Source organism: Camelina sativa, chromosome 12 (assembly GCF_030686135.1).
Source record: "Camelina sativa cultivar CO46 ecotype springtype chromosome 12, ASM3068613v1".
Taxonomy (NCBI): Eukaryota; Viridiplantae; Streptophyta; class Magnoliopsida; order Brassicales; family Brassicaceae; genus Camelina; species Camelina sativa.
In genome coordinates this window covers 4,517,833-4,538,319 of record NC_141891.1, presented here as the reverse complement: position 1 = coordinate 4,538,319, position 20,487 = coordinate 4,517,833, and the positions used below count along the sequence as shown (strand labels likewise).

At 38.5% G+C, this 20,487-nt stretch overlaps 5 protein-coding genes and 3 pseudogenes across 10 annotated transcripts; 4 read left to right on the top strand and 4 right to left on the bottom strand.

Moving 5' to 3' along the window:
• The first annotated feature begins 114 nt into the window (after positions 1-114).
• LOC104730194 (uncharacterized) lies at positions 115-1,907 on the top strand. The gene is made up of 3 exons (XM_010449328.3): positions 115-629; positions 954-977; positions 1,377-1,907. The coding sequence occupies exons 1-3, from the start codon at positions 434-436 to the stop codon at positions 1,676-1,678; spliced, it is 522 nt and encodes a 173-aa protein (XP_010447630.1). The 5' UTR covers positions 115-433; the 3' UTR covers positions 1,679-1,907.
• A 30-nt stretch (positions 1,908-1,937) lies between these two features.
• Positions 1,938-5,349, top strand: LOC104730192 (calmodulin-binding protein 60 F). 3 transcript variants are annotated; one of them, XM_087478226.1, is made up of 8 exons: positions 1,938-2,028; positions 2,263-2,874; positions 3,105-3,180; positions 3,284-3,342; positions 3,417-3,901; positions 3,999-4,159; positions 4,247-4,450; positions 4,574-5,349. In XM_087478226.1, exons 2-8 carry the CDS (start codon positions 2,777-2,779, stop codon positions 5,171-5,173), a joined length of 1,683 nt encoding a protein of 560 aa, XP_087334352.1. In that variant the 5' UTR covers positions 1,938-2,028; positions 2,263-2,776; the 3' UTR covers positions 5,174-5,349. The 3 variants fall into 3 exon arrangements, with proteins under 3 accessions (XP_087334352.1, XP_010447628.2, XP_087334353.1); XM_087478227.1 differs by lacking the exon at positions 1,938-2,028 and having other exon boundaries at positions 2,432-2,621; positions 2,718-2,874; XM_010449326.3 differs by having other exon boundaries at positions 1,971-2,874.
• A 178-nt stretch (positions 5,350-5,527) lies between these two features.
• Positions 5,528-6,031, bottom strand: LOC147930172 (D-3-phosphoglycerate dehydrogenase 1, chloroplastic pseudogene; annotated as a pseudogene).
• A 1,772-nt stretch (positions 6,032-7,803) lies between these two features.
• LOC104733197 (D-3-phosphoglycerate dehydrogenase 1, chloroplastic pseudogene) lies at positions 7,804-8,335 on the bottom strand (annotated as a pseudogene).
• An 830-nt stretch (positions 8,336-9,165) lies between these two features.
• LOC104730191 (CRS2-associated factor 1, mitochondrial-like) lies at positions 9,166-11,299 on the top strand. The gene is made up of 5 exons (XM_010449324.3): positions 9,166-9,968; positions 10,099-10,226; positions 10,351-10,576; positions 10,666-10,793; positions 10,928-11,299. Exons 1-5 carry the CDS (start codon positions 9,425-9,427, stop codon positions 11,114-11,116), a joined length of 1,215 nt encoding a protein of 404 aa, XP_010447626.1. The 5' UTR covers positions 9,166-9,424; the 3' UTR covers positions 11,117-11,299.
• On the bottom strand, positions 11,265-13,267 carry LOC104730190 (uncharacterized). The gene is made up of 5 exons (XM_010449323.3): positions 12,590-13,267; positions 12,418-12,454; positions 12,084-12,320; positions 11,943-11,990; positions 11,265-11,852 (listed from the first exon to the last, which is right to left on the bottom strand). The coding sequence occupies exons 1-5, from the start codon at positions 12,889-12,891 to the stop codon at positions 11,592-11,594; spliced, it is 885 nt and encodes a 294-aa protein (XP_010447625.1). The 5' UTR covers positions 12,892-13,267; the 3' UTR covers positions 11,265-11,591.
• Positions 13,268-14,820: 1,553 nt separating this feature from the next.
• Positions 14,821-17,611, bottom strand: LOC104730189 (protein DAY-LENGTH-DEPENDENT DELAYED-GREENING 1, chloroplastic). 3 transcript variants are annotated; one of them, XR_015574627.1, is made up of 8 exons: positions 17,314-17,453; positions 16,513-17,172; positions 16,269-16,354; positions 16,005-16,171; positions 15,780-15,894; positions 15,562-15,659; positions 15,255-15,390; positions 14,821-15,141 (listed from the first exon to the last, which is right to left on the bottom strand). XR_015574627.1 is itself a non-coding variant. In XM_010449322.3 (8 exons), exons 2-8 carry the CDS (start codon positions 17,146-17,148, stop codon positions 15,073-15,075), a joined length of 1,314 nt encoding a protein of 437 aa, XP_010447624.1. In that variant the 5' UTR covers positions 17,149-17,172; positions 17,314-17,611; the 3' UTR covers positions 14,821-15,072. The 3 variants fall into 3 exon arrangements, 2 of the variants coding, with proteins under 2 accessions (XP_010447624.1, XP_087334704.1); XM_010449322.3 differs by having other exon boundaries at positions 15,998-16,171; positions 17,314-17,611; XM_087478578.1 differs by lacking the exon at positions 17,314-17,453 and having other exon boundaries at positions 15,998-16,171; positions 16,513-17,290.
• A 1,690-nt stretch (positions 17,612-19,301) lies between these two features.
• LOC104733195 (ethylene-responsive transcription factor ERF015 pseudogene) lies at positions 19,302-20,236 on the top strand (annotated as a pseudogene). Its single transcript, XR_015574402.1, has one exon. The product of XR_015574402.1 is annotated as an ethylene-responsive transcription factor ERF015 pseudogene (transcript).
• The last annotated feature ends 251 nt before the right edge of the window (positions 20,237-20,487 follow it).

Sequence of the window (20,487 nt, the reverse complement as noted above, 5' to 3'; positions counted from 1 at the left end):
TCACAGGTTTTAAATTAATATGATCATGAGGTAAGGCGTCTGCTTAGACCGCGAATTTTTCACATTGCTTATAAGATATAAGATAAAGCACAGTGCCATTTTAGGAAAATAAAGAAATTAGAAGGTGTCAAATTGTAATTTATTTAAAAGAACTGAGTGTTACTTATTTACAGTGATTACGTGCGAAAACGCACCACCGACAACTGAACCGGACTCAGTTAAAACGTCGACGTTTGCTTGTAGTTTCTCCGCGTTTGGCACATCAACACTTAAAAAAAGCTGTGTTTGTTTATTTTCAATTCTTCACTTTTTTTAATTTTCGCTGACAGTTAGTATCTTACACACACTAATCGCCATTGTTGCTGCAACACTTCCGACTCTGATTCGGTTCGATTCGATTCAAAATTTGTGGGTTCTTCTTCTTCCAAAAACGATGGCTCGTCGATCTGGAGATTGCATGAGATGTCTGGTGGTATTCGCGGTTGTATCAGCTTTAGTAGTGTGTGGACCTGCTCTTTATTGGAAATTCAACAAGGGTTTCGTTGGATCCACACCTCGTACCAACTCTCTTTGTCCTCCTTGCGTTTGTGATTGTCCACCTCCTTTGTCTCTCCTTCAGATTGCTCCTGGTATGTCTTTCTGATTTGGGATCTAAGATGTTCCTCGTCTTATGATGGATTCGTGTTTACGACTTCTTTGTCTTGTTAAATTTAGTTCCTTTTTTAGTAATGATCACAATTTTGATATGCCCTTTTCCTCGAAATTTCGATTTGGTGAAATTTATTTGGATCTTGCTCTGTAGCATCTGATTTTGTCTGGTTTCAATATTGGATCTTTCAATCAAGCTGTTTCATTTAGGTTTAATCTCTTTTTGTTGTCTAAGCAGTAAGAAAAAAAATCTCGACTTGTATATTGTTTTAACAAGTTGCTTTTTTTTTGGTTTTTGTCTGCAGGGCTTGCAAATCTCTCTATCACAGGTTAGATCTCGATTCTGAGCTTCAATTTGTTTAGCTGCTATGCCTGTCTTGTTTCCTTCATGTTACAATATAGTTATTGAGGAGCTTTCAAATTTCTGTCTAGGGAAGTAATATTGCAGATCGGTTCCCTCGTAATTTCTTTCTTGTTTCCAATTTCATCAATTTTTTCTGGTGTTTTTCTAAGTCTTGGATCTTACAAGTCATTTGATGAATCAATAGCTGTTTTCAATCCCGATAGAAGCTTGATGGCAGAACAGGCTTGTCATTTTCTCACTGTTACTCTGGTTGTTATCTGTGATCAGACAACTTTACCATGTCCTTCCTGCGCAACATGATGCATTTTGTTCCTTCTTTGGTGTTTGATACTGGAAAATGAATTTTGATTTGTGGTGTAAACAGATTGTGGAAGCGGTGATCCAGAGCTCAAACAGGAGATGGAGAAACAGTTTGTAGACCTTCTGACCGAGGAGCTGAAGCTGCAAGAAGCAGTTGCAGATGAGCATAGCCGTCATATGAATGTTACCCTCGCTGAAGCTAAAAGGGTTGCATCTCAGTACCAAAAGGAGGCTGAGAAGTGCAATGCCGCTACTGAGATTTGTGAATCAGCTAGAGAGAGAGCTGAAGCTTTGTTGATCAAGGAGAGGAAGATCACTTCTTTGTGGGAGAAGAGAGCTCGGCAATCAGGTTGGGAAGGTGAGTAAACTGATTGCACTTCTCAGTCTACCTTGAAGATTTTCTCTCTGAGATAATTGGATTTTCACAACTCAACTCAAGTAAAGGAAATTGTTTAATTGTCAAAGGCAAAGTCCTGTCTTCCACGTTTCTCCTTATATGTAGTTTTTTGTTTTGATTTGCCCTTTGGGAAATGTAGCTAAAGAAAGGCTTGGCCCTGTATTAACTTTCTTCATATATAAATTGTCCATTTCTCTACCATGAAGTTTCACTTGCTTCGATTTTTAGATAAGAAGCCGTTATGTATGGTTCATGTTCATTGGCAACCCCAAACCATCACATGCTCAATAACCAAGAGCCAAAGCAAAGAGTGAGCTAGGTACCACAGCTAACAAACCCGAGCTTAGAGTTATGTTGTGTTTGTTGAATGTTATATCTCGTTGAGATAAAAAAAGTCTGTGAATTAATTCGACTGCATTGAAGCTAGATGTGAATGTGATGCATGACTATGATATTGATATATCATGGCTTAAGCTAAGCACAAGAGGACCAAGAGATTTCACTTGGACTATGTTTTCTTCTTTGCTTAATAACCTAACAAAGACTTTTTCAGACGTCAAGAAACATGAGTGTTCGTGAACAGAGAGAGAAGAGCTGAGAAGAGACAAAAAGTGGAGAAGTCAAACGCACTTAGGTTAACATAATTATGATCGTCCAGGTATCACGCGGTTTCGGGTTTTCAATATTCCTTCATTCACAAAAACAGCTGTATTTATTTTTCTATTCTTTTTATCGTCAGCCATTAAAGTACTCTGTTTGTATTATTCTAATACTCAAAAGGGACAGAATCCATAAAAGCCTTTAGATCTACCATGAAAAGAAACAGGTCTCGGTTCAGTGACTCCTGCAAACCGTCCACTCCATGTGGATTGTACAAAAAGTTCGATAAAGAAAAGAAGATATTAGATTTTGGTTCTAGATTCAACTAATCTCTGTTTCTATTTCTTCTGTGTTCTTCTCTGAAGCTTCCATAGTGTAGGACTTATGTTTTTTTTTTCTCCAACTTAGGGAAGTGCATTAAATTCTCATCTCTCTAGGCACTGATATTGATAAGTTACTTACTTTAAATGGATAATTCTATGAACAAGAGAGGACATGGACACAATCAAGAGTATGCAGAGACCTTGCCAGAATCAAAGAGACAGAAGCTTCCTGCTTTGGCAAGGTAACTCATATTTAACATGTGTTATTGTATCGTAACTTCGATTTTTTGGCTGTGATTGTAAACTCTTTTGGGATTGGAGCCTTGTTTTGATATGTTCATTAATACACTGTCCAAAATATAGTACTGTGAAAATATCTTGTTTTTCAAAATTTCGATGGTCTTGCTTAGCCTTGCAAGGTCATCAAATTTTCTTAGACGTCGTTGTATGAAATCAAAAAACTGTTTTACAGTGTCATCATGGAAGCTGTCAAGGTAGATAGTCTGCAGAGGCTATGCTCGACTTTGGAACCATTATTTCGAAGAATTGTGAGTATGATATCCTATTTCGAAGTTTAATTTCCAAATAGACCAAATCTTGAGAAGCCTGTGGGGAGGTGTAAACCTGGTAGTGGTGTTGATCAATGAATAGGTCAGTGAAGAGGTGGAACATGCCTTGTCGAGGTTGGAGAGCTCGAAATCTACTTCAAGGTATTTTCTCTAGTTATATACTATATCCTTTGCTGGAATGGTTCCATGATCTTTACATTTATTTGAGTGTTCAGATCTCCAGAACCGAAGAAGATTCAAGGCCTCGATGGACAAAACCTGCAACTTCGGTTCAGAACAAGAATGCCTCATCACTTATTCACAGGTGGGAAAGTCGAGGGAGAGCAAAGCTCAGCCATTCACGTGGTTCTTATAGATGCAAACACTGGAAATATAATCCAAACGGGAGAAGAATCAATGGCAAAGCTGAATATTGTCGTGTTAGATGGAGACTTCAATGATGAAGATGACAAAGATTGGACGAGAGAACATTTTGGAAGCTTTGAAGTGAAAGAACGCGAAGGAAAACGTCCCATCCTGAATGGTGACAGACATGTGATACTTAAAGAAGGTGTTGGAACTCTTGGAAAACTTACTTTCACTGACAATTCGAGCTGGATTAGGAGCAGAAAGTTTAGACTTGGTGTAAAGGATGCTTCGGGGTTTCACATTCGTGAAGCTAAAACAGAGCCATTTGCTGTTAAAGATCACAGAGGAGAAAGTGAGTATCTTACTGAATTGATACGCAGAGGGATAGAGTTTCTTGGATTCTCTACCTGAATCTTGGATTATCTTTTGGCAATGTTTTTTTTTTGCAGTATACAAGAAACATTATCCACCGGCTTTACATGATGAAGTCTGGAGATTGGATAAAATAGCAAAAGATGGAGCACTACACAAGAAGCTACTGAAATCTAACATCGTGACTGTTGAAGACTTCCTGCGGATACTCATGAAGGATCCACAGAAACTAAGAAGCGTATGTCCATCTTTAATATTGAGAACATCTACACAAGAAGATGATTTTTTTCTTGCTAATGGTCTTTCTTGGTGTGTGTTTTAACAGTTACTTGGGAGTGGAATGTCAAATAAAATGTGGGATAACACGGTGGGGCACGCAAAGACCTGTGTCTTAGATGGGAAACTTTACGTCTATTACACAGAGCAAACACATGCGACAGGCGTTGTCTTTAATCATATATATGAATTCCGAGGCCTAATTGCCAATGGCCACTTCTTATCTCTGGACTCTCTTAACCATGACCAAAAGGTTAAGCATTCCGCTGTAAAGCTAGCTTATTTTTTTCTTCTTCTTCTCTCTAGAATCTGCAGTCTCTAAAGATCATACTCAAATAGTGATAAAAACTTTTGAACTATTTTTGCAATTCAACAGATTTCTGCAGACATTTTGGTGAAGACGGCTTACGAGAACTGGCATAAAGCGGTTGAGTATGACGATAAGCTATTGAATTGCTTACCAGCTGTTGCTAAGAAGGAAATGAAAAGCTTGCCGGGGCCAAAAATGGCTCAGAACCATCAAACGCAGCAAAAGACTCTGCAGACTGCGAATGGCTACTCAGCAGTTCCTCAGCATCTGATAGAGTATCCTTTTGTGCAAGAACCTAGTAATCAGTTACGAGACTACACATCGATGGAGAGTTCTTCTGTTTCAGGCTCATATAATGGAGGCCTTGAAGATATTTTCACGGAGGAAATTCGAGGGAGGAGTTCTGAAATGCTTGAGACCGATGATATGCAGAGTTTGCTGAAGACATTTGGGATATCAGGCGGGTTTGGTCATAACGATGAGTCCTGTTACGGTTTCAGTGATCAGTATAAAGCTCAGATAGATAAGGGTAATGGGAGAGAAGGAGGTAGAGGCTCAGGGAAAGCTGTAGTTGGATGGCTTAAGCTTAAAGCTGCTCTGAGATGGGGTATTTTTATACGCAAGAAAGCTGCAGAGAGGAGGCCTCAAATTGTGGAGATCGATTAAGAAAGTAGTATTAAATTTCGGAGAGCTTTTAATTACTTTTGTACAAACTTGAAGCAATTACTCTTGTCTCAGTTCAATCCCGGTCTACAGTAGGGACTTTGCATTGTATTTGTTTGCCTTGTTTTTTTATGATTACTGTATGTTGATTCAATGAATTGATCTTTCTTTGAGCTTTATATTCGAGAGTTAGCTATTGTTAATGTGCTTAATTAGAAGCCGAGTTGGGAAATTAAAAACTCTACCACTAGCTCTCAGTCGCAGAAAACCTCATTCAAGGGATCTTAATCCTGCAGTCAGTTTGTTGAGGAGTATGTATATAAGTCGAAAGATTTCCTTGTATTAACTCTTTCAAGACTAACAAGTTTGGGCCATGGAAGCCATAAGAGAGATTGCGTGCTCAGCGGCAGCGAAGGTGTTAGGCCTCGGCGCGTTGACGACCAGACATCCAAACTCCGTGGCTGCACTCAGATCCACGTTTTCGATCCCATAACCAACGCGTCCGAGAACCTTCAACCGTCCGCGAGATGATTCAAACACCTCACGACCAACCTTGGTTTCACTATGCACGATCAAAGCGTCACAGAGCGAGACTTTAGTATTCAGCTCCTCGGGGGTCATGTTATACGAGCAGTCGACATTGGCGAAATCCTCCAAGAGCTTTACACTAGCCTCACCGATCTTCTCAGCAACGAGGATCGTAGTAGGCTTGGATCCAACGAAACACCGCTGAATAAGAGTATTGCGTCGTCCGCGGGAAGGGAAAGCGACGGATGGGAGTGAGAGAGGCGATGTGGAGGAGAGAGTCACGTTCTTGGTGGCGACGGAGATCGAGAAACATGCGGCGACGGCTGACGACATTGCTACCGGTTTTAGACAAGTGACAGTGTGACAAACCTAGAAATGTATGAGTGACGACATTGCTACCGGTTTTAGAGAAGTGACTGTGTGAGTGAAAAACCTAGAAATTGATTAACTTTGTTGTTAGACCCAATCGCCACCAACGTATTTATACAGAAAAAGGAAACTTGGAGGAAAAGTTAAAATGAATCAAAGTCCCGTATAACACATTAACAAGGGCAGGGATTGAATAGTCTAATTTTACTAATGGGCCTGTCTAATCTAAAAGGCCCATCTTTTGGTGAGGAAGTAGGGCTTCAAACAACCCACCAGACCAGGGTCTTCTTCTTCCTTCCTCAACTCAAGACTGAAGTTTATATGATTTGGTTCCAAGTGTGCATTTGATTTCTCTGCCTCTTTCGGATTTCTTCAGTCTCTCTATTATAAATTTAAATACCTATTCAATTATTCTCAAAACCAAGGCACATTGCTATATACTGTACATTGGAAGAAATAAATATTCTTAACTTATGATTCATAGAATCATATAGTCTTGCATTATAAAAAATCGACCGTTGACCATCTTAAAAACGATTTTACAGGTGCAACTTACCTACTTCAATATAACTAAAGTAGAAAATATGCATGAAAGATATATAAAAAGAGAAATGTAGTACTTTTCTGTGATTTTGGATCGGAACCTCTTGTATCTTCATCATCAGAAAGACTATTATAGAATGTAAGACAGAGAGTAGAATACCATTGGACTACTAATGATTTTTTTTAGAGACTAGTGGTAGTGGAAATAATACGTACGTAAGGAGAAAAATCTAAGAGAAGAAGAAAAATAATTGTGCCAAAGTGAAGCAAACCGTTGAAACATGAAAGCGTGGAGGAATTTAGTAGCCACCGTAATGTGGAAACATGTTTTAACTTTCAACCAAAAAGACATTGACGTCAGAAGTCGAGATTGTGATGTCAGGGTGGTCACTTCCTTCCTTACATCATTTTGTGTCTCTCCCCTATATATGCACTTCTCTAGCTATTTTCCACACCAAAAAGCACTTCACCTCTCAAAGACTTCACGTACCAACATTAAGAAGAAGAGGAAGGAGAAAATATACTTATACGCAAGAAAGCTACAGAGAGGAGGCGAGGCCTCAAATTGTGGAGATCGATTAAGAAAGTAGTATTAAAATCCGGAGAGCTTCAATTACTTTTGTATAAACTTAAAGCAATTACTCTTGTTTCAGTTTTATCCCGGTCTACAGTAGGGACTTTGCATGCATTGTATTTGTTTGGCTTTTTTTTATAATGATTACTGTATGTTGATTTTGTTTTCACATTAAACGCCTTGATTACTGTATAGCTAGCTTGACTTATAGCCATGGAAAGGAAAGTAAGTTACTAATCAGCCTTCTTCACAGTGTTAGCGATGATTTTATAGTCAAAGCTTTAGAAAACAGAACAAAGTAATGTTTGTTGCAGATAAAACAAGAACACGATAATTTTTGGGCAATTGATATTGCCTCTTTTTTTTGGCTTTTCTTTGATATATAAAGGAATGAAACAACGTTGGAGACTCTGCTCCTACAACTACCTACGGAAATTGGGAAAGTGGAAGAAGTGGATCCATACACAACAGGAGACACTTTCTTCTTATTGACTCAGCAACAATAATCAAAGACGACACAACTAATTAAAAGACAGCGATTTATATTGTGCATTATCTCCGGTTCCGAACTCCGATCCGGTTTGATATTCTTCTCTCCGGTTCTGGTTCTGCAACTCCATCACACAGACGACACGGCATCAGCTTGGGCCATGGAAGGCATAAGAGCGGTTGCGTGCTCAGCAGCAGCGATGGTGTTAGGCCTCGGCGCGTTGACGAACAGACATCCAAAGTCCGTGGCTGCACTCAGATCCACGTTGCATGTACCAGTGCGTCCGAGAGTCCTCAACCGTCCGCGAGACGATTCAAAGACATCACGGCCAACCTTGGTTTCACTATGCACGATCGAAGCGTTACAGAGAGAGACCTTAGTATTCAGCTCCTCGGGGGTCATGTTTAGCCTAGTCATGTTATACGAGCGGTCGACATTCGCGAAATCCTCCAAGAGCTTTACACTAGCCTCACAGATCTTCTCAGCAACGAGGATCGTATTAGGCTTGGATCCAACGAAACACCGCTGAATAAGAGTATTGCCTCGTCCGCGGGAAGGGAAAGCGACGGATGGGAAATGTGAGTGGCGATGTAGTGGAGGAGAGAGTCACGTTGTTGGTGGCGACGGAGATCGAGAAACATGCGGCCACGGCTGACGGCATTGCTACCGGGTTTTAGACAAGTGACAGTGTGAGTGACAAACCTAGAGAATGATTTAACTTTGTTGTATTCCTCCTTAGACCCAATCGCCACCAATGTATTTTTATACATAAAAAGGAAACTTGGAGGAAAAGTTAAAAGTGAATCAAAAGGATTTGTCTGTTAGCAAGTCCAACGGGGGGGATCCAAGTTGAGATAATGTCAAAAAAATAAATCGATAATGTAATTTTTTCAATGGACAAGGATCTAATTTTGGATTTTTTTTTAAACTTTTAGAACCACATACGTGGCATAATTAGATTGGTGAGTGTGTTTGTATTAGAAATTTTTCAATGGACACGGATCCAGTTTTCAACAATTGGTGCTTCGGTGTAACTCGCGATGATGCTTTGTTGGAGTTTGATTGCATGTATCCTTTCCGTTTGAGGTTAAAGCTGATCTTTGTTGTTAATTATTAATCAGATGTTCTTCACAGCTTCTATGCTTCACGTTCATATCTATGCTAAGTTTTGTTTGAGTGTGTGTAAGTATTATGATTTTTACTTATATACATTTTTTTTTTTTTAAATAAATTTTTAGACCCTCCTAATTTGGATCTACCATTGGACTGTCAAAACTAATAAAAATTCAACCCCTAATTTGGATCTACCATATTTGGGCCATGGTCAAGGGCAGGGATTGAATAGTCAAACTTCACTAATGGGCCTGTCTAATATAAATGGCCCATATTTGGGTGAGATATTGGGGTTGAATCGTTAAACTTCACTAATGGGCCGTCTAATCTAAAAGGCCCATCTTAGGGTGAGGAAGTAGGGAAACAAACAACAACAACCCAAGAGACCAGCGTCTTCTTCTTCTTCCTTCCTTGATACCTCGTTAACACAAGACTGAAACTGAATTTGATATGATTTGGTTCCGAGTGTGCATTTGATTTCTCTGCCTCTTTCGACTTCTTCACTATCTCTATTATAAAGCCTCAATCTTGGTTCTGTCTCTCTCTCTCTCTCTACGCGGTTCATATCCTAGCTTGGCCTAACAAAGCCCTCTATTTTCGAATTTTTGATAACCGGTAGGTTCGGAGTAGAAGCAAAATGTTCTTAATTCGTCTCTCCCGCCATAATCGATCCTCTTTTACACTTCTCACCCGCCGCCTTCACCGCGGTTCAGACCAAACAGAGTCACCCTCACGGCTCCGAGACCATTACAATTTTCAACCACCGCCGCCGTTGTCTACATCCTCTGAAAATCATGACTTTATCCAAAAGAAGAAGAAGCCGAAGCCGCAGTACCGCCCGCCTTCGTCACTGGAAGGTGTGAAGAAGATGCACTCTGATCTTCCCTTTGATTTCCGGTTCAGTTACACGGAGAGTAGTTCAAATGTTAGGCCAATTGGTTTGAGAGAACCAAAGTATTCTCCTTTCGGTCCTCAACGCTTGGACCGGGAATGGACCGGTGTCTGTGCTCCTGCCGTTGATCCTAAGTTAGAGTCTGTGGACGGAGTGGAGGATCCGAACTTGGAAGAGAAAAGAAGGAAACTTAGGGAGAAGATCCAAGGGGCTTCACTTACTGAAGCTGAAAGGAAATTTCTTGTGGAGCTTTGTCAGAGGAACAAAACTAAGAGACAAGTTAATCTTGGTACTCACTTCTTCACTCCCTTATTCATGTGGTTTTGTTATGGTCAGATGAAGCAATCAAATTGGGTGTCTTTGTCTCTTTTGTATACTGCTATTTCTATGTTAAGTGGTTGCTTTGGTGGTGTGTGTAGGGCGAGATGGTTTGACTCACAATATGTTGAATGATATCTATAATCATTGGAAACATGCTGAAGCAGTTCGTGTCAAGTGTCTTGGAGTCCCAACTCTTGATATGAAGAACGTTATCTTCCACCTTGAGGTATTGTCTTTTATGAATCTGAAATTGTTCCTTTTGAGTATATGATTTTATGTTATCTTGTTTGTCTTTTGATCCATGTAATCTAAAGAATGACTCTTTACAACCATGTTGTTTGTTGTTACAGGACAAAACGTTTGGCCAAGTAGTGTCTAAACACTCTGGTACCCTTGTGTTATATAGAGGGCGGAACTACGATCCCAAGAAAAGGCCCAAGATCCCATTGATGTTGTGGAAACCTCACGAACCGGTGTACCCTAGGTTGATTAAAACAGCAATTGATGGCTTAAGCATTGAAGAGACCAAAGCTATGAGAAAGAAAGGGCTAGCAGTTCCTGCCCTGACAAAACTAGGTCCATACTTTTTCCCTGTCTTTTTTATTTTGAAATGCTGGTGGTATCAATATGCTTAATCACTTTTTTCCTGAATTCATTTGTTTCAGCCAAGAATGGCTATTACGGTAGTCTTGTTCCGATGGTGAGAGATGCTTTCCTCGTGAGTGAATTGGTACGGATTGATTGCTTGGGACTAGAGAGAAAGGATTACAAGAAAATTGGAGCAAAGCTTAGGGTGAGCTGTTTCTTCCTGTTTCTTTCACTTTTTGTTTTTGCTGTCCAGCTTCATTTTCTGGTCAAGCTTTGGAGTCCTCTTTACTGCATGAGGTTTCTGTTTTAACAAACACTAACATGTAAGTTTGTGTGAAGGATTTGGTCCCTTGCATCCTGGTGACATTCGACAAGGAGCAGGTCGTGATTTGGAGGGGTAAAGACTATAAGCCACCCAAAGATGATGATGAATATTCGTCCTTCATTCATCATGAATCTTCCATAGACACCGATTTAAGTTGTAGCAGAGTAGCTCAAGATTCTCCAGACGAGACAAATAGAACTTAAGATGATTTAGTACTCTTGATCCCAGTTGTATAGTTGTATTATGAATTTATGAGAGTATTTTTGTGGTACTTTCTTTGGCAAATTGATATAATAATTCCAAGTAGCATAGGCACTGTACTTGTTTGTCTCGCTAAGGAACACTAGTAGGTAGGTTGAAGAAAATGGTGATTACATTTTTTCTCTGTTTCTTCTCCTACAAGTAAATGATGTGCTACAGAAACCCCCAAACTTGGTGCTACATTTTTACAGGAGATTGAACATCGAGCAAACACCCCAAAACAGAGCAACGTTCTACATTGAAATACTTCCCTAGATGATCTCTGTTCCGCAGTTGTCTGTGACCCTTCTGTTTAGCGTTGGTTTTGATCACATTGAAGAAATGACTTTTGCACAAGCTTCCGAGTGTTCCGAGTTGAGAGCACATGCGATGTCAAAAGAAGGAATCTACCAAACCAAATGTCTTCTGATTCTGCTGCTACCTTTTCCCAAATTTCAGGCACCGATTGTGCTTAGTCTCGGTGATACTGGGCTCATTAGTTAGTTGTTTGGCCGGTGGATTGGTTAGAGAGAGTTTCTCCATTGCGTTTACGAACTTTTTGAGGTGCTTGATGTACTCAGGGTAAGTCTCGAGGTTGCAATGCCCTCCTCCCTTCACCCATAAGGGATCATACTTCTCCTTCGCCAGTTCCCATAATCTTTTCCCGTGAGACAAATCAACAATCTCATCATTTGTGCCCTGCAGCTCATCATCACAAATCAATCAGCACAAATAAACAGAATGAAGGAAGACACACAACACAAATCTACAAGTAAATCTTTTACATACATGTATGACAAGAACTTGGGAGTTGACATGGCGGATCTTGTCTATGTTCTGCATTAAAACATTCAAAAACAAAGAGATGAGACAGGACCAGACTATGTACCCAACCAAAGACACATTTTGTTTTGTGTGTGTTTTTCTTACCTTGAATATATCAAACCAGAGCGTCACTTTGACAGGATACAAGACTCTAATTCCAGAGAGAATGGCACTGTGAAGAACAACTCCTCTCAGCCTCTTCAACCGAGAAGCCATGTGCAGCGTTGGACCACTTCCTACAGATTGTCCATAGAGAATTATCTCCTCTTGCTTGATCTCATAAACAGTCCTCAAGCAATTGTAAACTGCTTCTATGTCATAATATGTGTTGAATTCAGACGGCTATACAAAAAGAACCAGAAAAAAAAAAGTCAGAAAACAAAAACATCTGAAAATCACAATAAGGTTTTGTAATTTCAAATGATTTTTCTTTTGTTACCTTTCCTGTTGAAGCTCCATAGCCTGAATAATCATAACTGTTTCAAATGCCATCAGAACATTAAAAAAAAAAAAAAAAATCAAGTCAAACCTTAGAATATAACAAAACCCGCTGTAAAAGCTTTGAGGTTTTTGTTCTTTTTTCAGGTGTGTTTAATTAAATGATGATATACCTCATGATGTTGACGCGGAGATGAGCACGGAGCTCGATGAAAAGCTCAACCATTTGGCCAAGATCAGCGGCATTGCCATGGGAATATAGAAGCGTGAATCTCGCAAAAGGGTGTTTCCAGAACGTGGCGACAACTTTGTTGCCAGACTTTGTGGTGAGCTGGTGGACTTCGACGTTCTTGTCGGCCGACACTCCTGCAAAGACCAGCTTCCCGGTCTCTTCATCCTTTGTGACGCCGTATGTTGCCGGCTCCGGCGGGAAGAATGCGAACTTGGCCGCTACATTTGACGTCACGTTACCCATTTAATCAAAAATCTTACAAGGAAGATTTAAAAAAAGAAGAAGAAAACTTCCAATGCAGAGAAGGAGAAGAACACCAAACCCCAAAATCTCCCTCTCTCTCTTTGTCTAAGAAAATAATTAAAAAATAGTTTTTTTGTTGTTTGTTTTTGTGGGTTTGGGGTTAACTTCTTGAGAAGTAAATTGGAAGGGAAGAAAATGGAGAGAAGGTGGAGGAGAGAAGAAGGGATCCGAAGTTGGCGGGGCAAAGAAGAAGATGAGCTGTTGTTTCTTGAAACCAATTTAATCCCTTTTTAACAACTCTTTTTTCTTTTTTAGGGGGTTTTATAGAATCATAATTTAATTCTTAGATTCTTAGGATTTTAATCAATTAGGCTATGACTAGCTAGACTGGATTTTTCAAGTTATTAATAGTAATGACACACAATATTTGAACCTCGTGCATAGTTTGGTAATTCTTGTGTTACACATTACAAAATAAATTCTTGGTCAAAATGATAAATTCTATTTTATGTACCTTCTAAAACTATGCGTAAAGATTTTGTTAACTTGTGTTTCATCTTTTTTTTTTTTGGTCAACAACTTGTGTTTCATCTTTATGTGAAGTTCATTTGTGACATATTGAAAACAAGCTTATGTTTTGGTCGTAGACATTAAACATGCCTATCTATTATCTAATACCATCACCGGATAAATTCCATTTTCCACATTTAGTTACTATCTCACTTTTGCATTAGAGTTTTAGTCAACTATAAATAGGACTTTAAATTTTAAACAAAATTTATACATAATCATACAATGTGATTTGATTTCATTCTTCTTGTGTTTGGAAATTTAGATTTTACCTTTTAGGATGATCTTATTTCTTACTTAAAACAAAATCTATCTTCACATGTTTATTCTATTGTACTTGTGTCTTGAAATGAGAGTTACACGTAACGAATGGCTAAGATTTGGTCAAAGGCTGCAAGGGTTGGCTTTGAATGGAAGTGTTGTCAGAGACTCAGACATTCCTGGTTCCTCCATCTATGTCTATTTTTCTCTTGCCTCCTCCCTCTTCTTATTTTACGTAGTTTCCCTATCTTTAATACCACTTGAACTGTTTTTTTTTTCATACTGGTCACGTTTTCACTTTTACAATTTCTTGTCCCAATATTTTTTTTTTAAAAGTACGATAAACATGAAAAAACAAAGGAGAGACATTGTCTTGTTTTTGGACAAGTAATGCTTTTAATTTCTGACACGATTCTGTGTGCTTTGGACTTCGTCAGCTTCAGATTTTGACCAAAAATTATTAGCAAATGATGTAAATTAATGATGTCAGTTTAATTTATTGTTTTTGCTTTATAACAGTGATGATTATTTATTTGAATGGCCCCGTGATATCCGCCATACAAAATGGGGTAATTACAGGTATGTCAATTAATAACTACTATTACAGACCGTACGTTGTAGATTACTGTCTCTACCTGATTCGCTTAGAGGTCCTAGTAGACGGTAATATAGATGCTAACCTAGTAGCAAAGAAGAAGCTAACCTTATTTGTTGTTAGTTTTATGCTAATATTCAATGATTATATATATATATATATTAGATTAGTGAAAGATGCCATTATAGCTTTTTGCTAATCAAAACCTTGTACATTTTATTTGCATGGTCGGCTTTTAAGACATTGAGCTTGGTCCAAAAGAGAGAAAAGTATCTTGAGTCAACAAAGGCATGAGAGTTTTGTGTGGAAGTTTGAGCTCTTAATTCTTAATCATTAAATCTACATTCAAAAACAATAGGCAAGTAAAAGGGTGAAGAGACTTTTGTAATTCCTTACAGCTTGTTTTTCATATCTAAATTTTTTGAAGATTTATGTACGAAGATAAAGATAAATCATAACATAGCTTAACCATATTGAAGATTCCTGTTTCACAAATCAGCATAGACCCAAAGCCCAACGGGTTTCTTTTGTCTTTTGTAGGTTTGTTTATTGTGTACATGACAAAGTACTGGTGGGAGAGCATTTGCTCTTTCTCAATTCTTACACCAACAATTCAACAAAAAAATGTCATGATGAGTGACAAAAAAATGGCCTATGTTCTCTTATATGTATATATGAAAGTAATGAAAGCTGAAGAATGGTTTGTGTGATAGAAGCAGAGAGCTCAAGTGGAGGGTTTCAATGGTGGATACTACTCAGTGTCGTTTCATCTCCTGGAAAATGTTGGAAACTCTTGGAGACAGTCTTGGAAGGAACTTGAACAGCTGCATTAAACGAAAAACAGTTTATGAGCAAAGAAGAGATAATGAGCAAAGCAGAAGAACCAAAGGAGAGACGCATAAATCAAAAGAGGATGTAAAAGGAGAAAAGAAGATACCCAGAGCTTAACACAAGCGTCCATAATAACGGGAACTAGACAGATAAAGATGGTAATAGTAGATTGCTCAACTTCAAGACCATAATGTTCCATTATTATCTCTAACAATGTCTCCCATCCAGATTCAGAATGGTACCTATATAGAGAAGCATGAAGTTATATACCTTCTTTGCACAACGAGCTATCTACAGAGCCTATCTACCGCTAATATAGGGTTATTAGGAGAGTAACAGCTTTCACTTTAACTTTGTTATAAGCTTCATTTCTGGTGGTTGCTCTTAACGAATGCAAAGATTTGGACATTTACCCCAAGAAAATGTCAGTGATCAGGATGATGAGAAATGCCTTTCCCGTGTCTGATATGTTGTTTATGATTTTATATCCCGTAAATTTTAACAAGGCTACCTGAAAAAAAACCATTAAAATGCAAATGTTAAACAAATGTGTTTAACAGCTAGCAGCTTGAAAGATAACTTAGAATGCCATTTTTGGTGGGCTAAATCTCGGTGGGAAAGGAGAACTTACTCTACCCTGATTGGCGTACAAAAGAACAAACAAGGAGATTCCAAACACCATATCAGACCATATGTTGGCAAATGCTTTCCGGTTCTCTAATCTCCACTCATCTCGCAACTCCAAACTGTTAAAGAAACCGAAGGGAGGAACACAAAAAAAGAAACACAGTGAGTCTATGCCTGGAAATTAACTATCTGGTACAAGATCAAGATCAAGATGAGTCTTACGCTTTACCCCGCATCTCCCACCATAACTCATCGTCAGAAAGAGGCGGAGATTTGCCAATCTCAACTTCAAGACGGTACCTAGCTTTTTCTCTATTAAGGTCCTTTACCATCTCTAGCTTCTGATTTCGTCTCACATCAAGCGTCTGGGCAGCAAGTGGTACAGTCTTCACATATCTATGAGTAAAGGGCACAGACTAAATAATCAAACTGGGGACTAACACAACGTAGAGACATAATCTGGAGAAATTAACAGCAAGAATAAAGAAATCACCTGTCTAAGAAGGGCATAAGGACATAATCATGGGCCAAAAAGTCTAACGCCCAAGGAATGAGTATTAATACCGCCAAAAACTTTGCCTGTAAAGAGTTACAATGTCAATAAGCATTGATCAGTCATCTTGAAGAACAGTTACAATCAATAACACAGAGACTAAGAATCATGTAAAACATCAATTAAGGAACAAGATCAATACAAAGAGCTATGTAAAATAGTGAAACTATATCTCATAACTCACCGATTTAGAAGATGCATAACGAAAGACACGGTCTTCGTATAAAATATCTTCCTCTTCAGCTCCCAAAACCATATCCCTCACCATCTTAACCAACCCACCATCTGGAATCCTCAATTCATCAAGCTCAATATTATCATCAATTCCCTCACTACCAGCAGAGTCTCGACTCCAAGACTCAACTAAAGTATCATCAGAATCCACAATCCAATCCTCCCATTTCTTCTTGCTCACATTACTACCATTACTACCTACATCATCATTACCAACAATCTCCTCCTGACCTTCACGTAACTCCACAATAGCCTCTGCTCGTCTCTTCCAAGTCTCGAACTTCTCTTCATCAGACATCTCATCATCCTTAGCAACCTCAGATGCTTCATCAACAATTTCGTCGTCTCTCAAACCAAGCCAATTCCCTTCATCGTCAAAGAAAAACCTCTGCCACCAGCTTCTTCTCCTCTTATTATTATTCTCTGCACTGGGAACAAACCTCGAAAGCCTCTTTCTTCTCTTATTACCACACAACGAAATCGGTTCACAGGGCTTATAACGAAGAGATGATGATTCAGGAAGTGGGTTTTGGCTATTGAAGGATAAGCAGTGGCATAAGACCATTGACGAGCTCATCAAGTACATGAATCAAACCCAACATCGTTTGTACTGTAAAATTAAGGAAACAACAAAACAGATTCTTGAGGATAAACCCGCATATTTTTGTTTCTTTTGTAAAAATTCAACAACTTTAACAAAGCCCTAATCAGGGAATTCAGATAAGTATTAGGGTTTTGCCCAGAAAGTTACCGAGAACGAGAAGAAGAAGAAGCAGACCCCAGATGCGAGAGTACGCGGATGATGATGGACCATATGATAGATAAAAGCCACTCTTTTTTTTTTTTTTTTTTTTATCTTCTTCAAATGCAGAAATATCTGTTATCCATATTAAGATTGAAATTATTACATACCAAAATTATTATATTTTTGGCTAAAATTGTTTTTTTTTTAAATCACTTTTGATTGGCTAAAATTCTATTACTGTATGTATATTTTTTTCAGAAATAAATTGTCATTGTCTGCTTCTTGTAGATGTTTGTGAAAGATTAGTCTCTCTACTTCTCTTTTGCACCATAATATTTGTGAGACGGTTTGAAAAAACGAGTGTTTTTGCGTGGAGATGCATGAAACACAAGGCAAGGAAACTGCTCACAAGGTGTGATAAAAGCCTGAGAGAAACCCATAAGCCGAGGATTTTGGAAGAAGGGTCTAAGACATTGCTAGTTTCTGAACACATGTTTTGTCCCACTTTAGTGTCTCTTTGGTAATGAATTGAATAGTCATAGTAGCTGCGAAACCAAATGGTTACTTGCTAGGATTCCATCCTTTGAGCCCCTTTAGAAGATACATAAATATCAGTTTTGTGCATGAAATATTTTCCATTAAGCATTCAATGTTCTAAAATTCGATGGGTGCAGCCCTGTAGACACCACCAAAGTGTTGTACGGTGCTTGGCCACGGTGATTTTGGCTAGGCGTTGGAAAAATTTGGTTAACCTGATAAACTCTTCGAGTTTTAGATAGGATTCAATATACTTACTTTAAAAAAAATATGGTGGAAAAATGAAAGAGAATAAAAAAAATGGTGGAAAAGTGAAAATCGGCGCCGAATATGCCTTTATTGGTTTAAAGCATGTTTAGTTAAAAAAAAAGGATAGTAAGACAGTTCGAACTTCTTACCTTGGTTGCCATAAAGTGACATCAAACAACTTGCCACATCTTTTTATGTAAATATTTTAGTGAAATTGTTTAAAGATGTCTATTTTGATAATATAAAATTCTTTTTATATATTTTCGTCTATGTCTCGCCTATACTCTCATATATACGGTTAGGCGTTAGGTGTTAGGCGTTCATCCACCATATAGCGGGCGCCTACGCGTTTTCGTATGTGCTGCATTTAGTCATTTGCTGTAATTGAAGGCCAAGTCAATGCGTAAAAGAGAGAGGTAGCAATTACAGTAATCCAATAATAATGAATTCAAATCAAGATATTTCTAATTAAATGAGTTTGCTCAGTAAATTTCCATAACTACCTGATGTATACTTAGATGTGTTTACATGTCCTTTTGTAGTTTCCACAAATTAGTAATTTGCTGATGTGCTTTGCTGTTCATTTAGGTGATAGTAGAAGATTCTCCAATTGAAGTTACAAGATTATGTTTTAGTGCATTGTACAGTTAAGTATATATTTATGTAATTGAGATTATATGATCCTAGTTAATGTATATCAGAAGATTTGCAGACCATTTCAGCTTTCGTTCTTCTCTTTCCCTTTTCTCGAGTTTAATATTTCTCTCCATTCAATGTCCATAAGCTTGGTTCCTCGGATCACAAGAATACAACAATTAGTTACGGTTCCAAATGTTTTTATCAAGGGTTGTTGATCTAATGGATGCTTTCACGCGTTTATGGTTAACACATAAGGAAAAAAAATATCAGAACTTTAGCTAGCCTTGGATTGATCGAATGGTATCTTCAGAAACTGCGGTGATTCGTACGCGTGTCTCAACTTGGGAAAAACGGACATCTGACTTTTAATAAACCATAAGTTCTTCTGCCCCTTTTCACTTTTTTTTTTGCGGTGTCTCTGCTTTAAGAAACGTATGCTTGACAAATAAATTGGCTTTTACCTTGTTAGTCGATCTCCGCAAATGCGACTCACGAGGATTCTACTATGGTGGCACAATCGCAGTTTATGCACTGCCACGTGCTGTTGATAAACATTCGTGCCTCTCCATTTCATCTCCACCTGCTCCATACTTCAAAACAATTGTTCTCTCTGCTTTTGATACCCTTACTTTTCATTCTCCATAGTTCTTATACTTATGCATAAATTGTAAAACACTACTCTGAAAATTTTGTTTTTGTTAGGAAAATAATGCCATCCTCTCCTCCTAAAGCTCCTTTTCTTAGGTCTTCACCCAAAGAATCTCATGAAGATCAAAGATTTAAATGCTATAAGGGTGTCCGAAAGAGGGCGTGGGGCAAATGGGTGTCTGAGATCAGAGTTCCAAAGACTGGAAAACGCATATGGCTAGGTTCATATGATGAACCAGAGAAGGCAGCTCGAGCCTATGATGCTGCTTTGTTCTGCATTAAGGGTGAGAAGGGAGTTTTCAATTTTCCCACAGACAAAAAGCCGCAGCTTCCAGAAGGTTATGTCCGGCCTCTTTCCAAGCACGACATACAAACAATCTCAACAAACTATGCTTACTCAGTTGTGCATGTACCTTCCCATGCCACCACTCTCACGGTAACATCCCAGGTTCCCTCTGAAGTTTCTGTGTCCCCTGATGTATCTGCTTCTATTGAGATTACAGAGGTAGTCGATGAATATTATCTCCCAACCGATGCAAATGCAGAATCAATGTTCTCAGTAGAAGACTTACAACTGGACAATTTCCTCATGATGGACATTGATTGGATAAACAATCTAGTATGATGTGTAATGCTAGTTGCAGTTACATTTAGCTTTAATATGGTTTAACTACCAGTTACTTGTATCTTTAGTCACTGCTTGTAAGGGTATACTTGCATCTGTGTCTTTGCATTTGTTTCATTTAGCATGCAGTTTATTGTTCTTGTTTTGCATGTTTTCTCTTCTTTTCCCCTTATGTTGGACCTCATTATATGTTGAATATGAATGAAATGATTAGGAATTGCATGTTTGAGACATAGTTTTCTTTATCGTTCCCACATGATTTGCCTCCTTTTCTATACATCTCCAATTATGAAATGATACAACATTATAGCAGCATATACTTATGCTAGGCTACCATGTTTATTTTTTATGGCTTAAAATACATCCCCCATCATGCTTCAAGCAACCAACTTGTTACTTATGGGTGTCGGTCTTGAACCAAGACCTTCATCTAAACAACATCGTGAAATGGCAAAACCTCAAGAAAATCTTCATCCCAACTT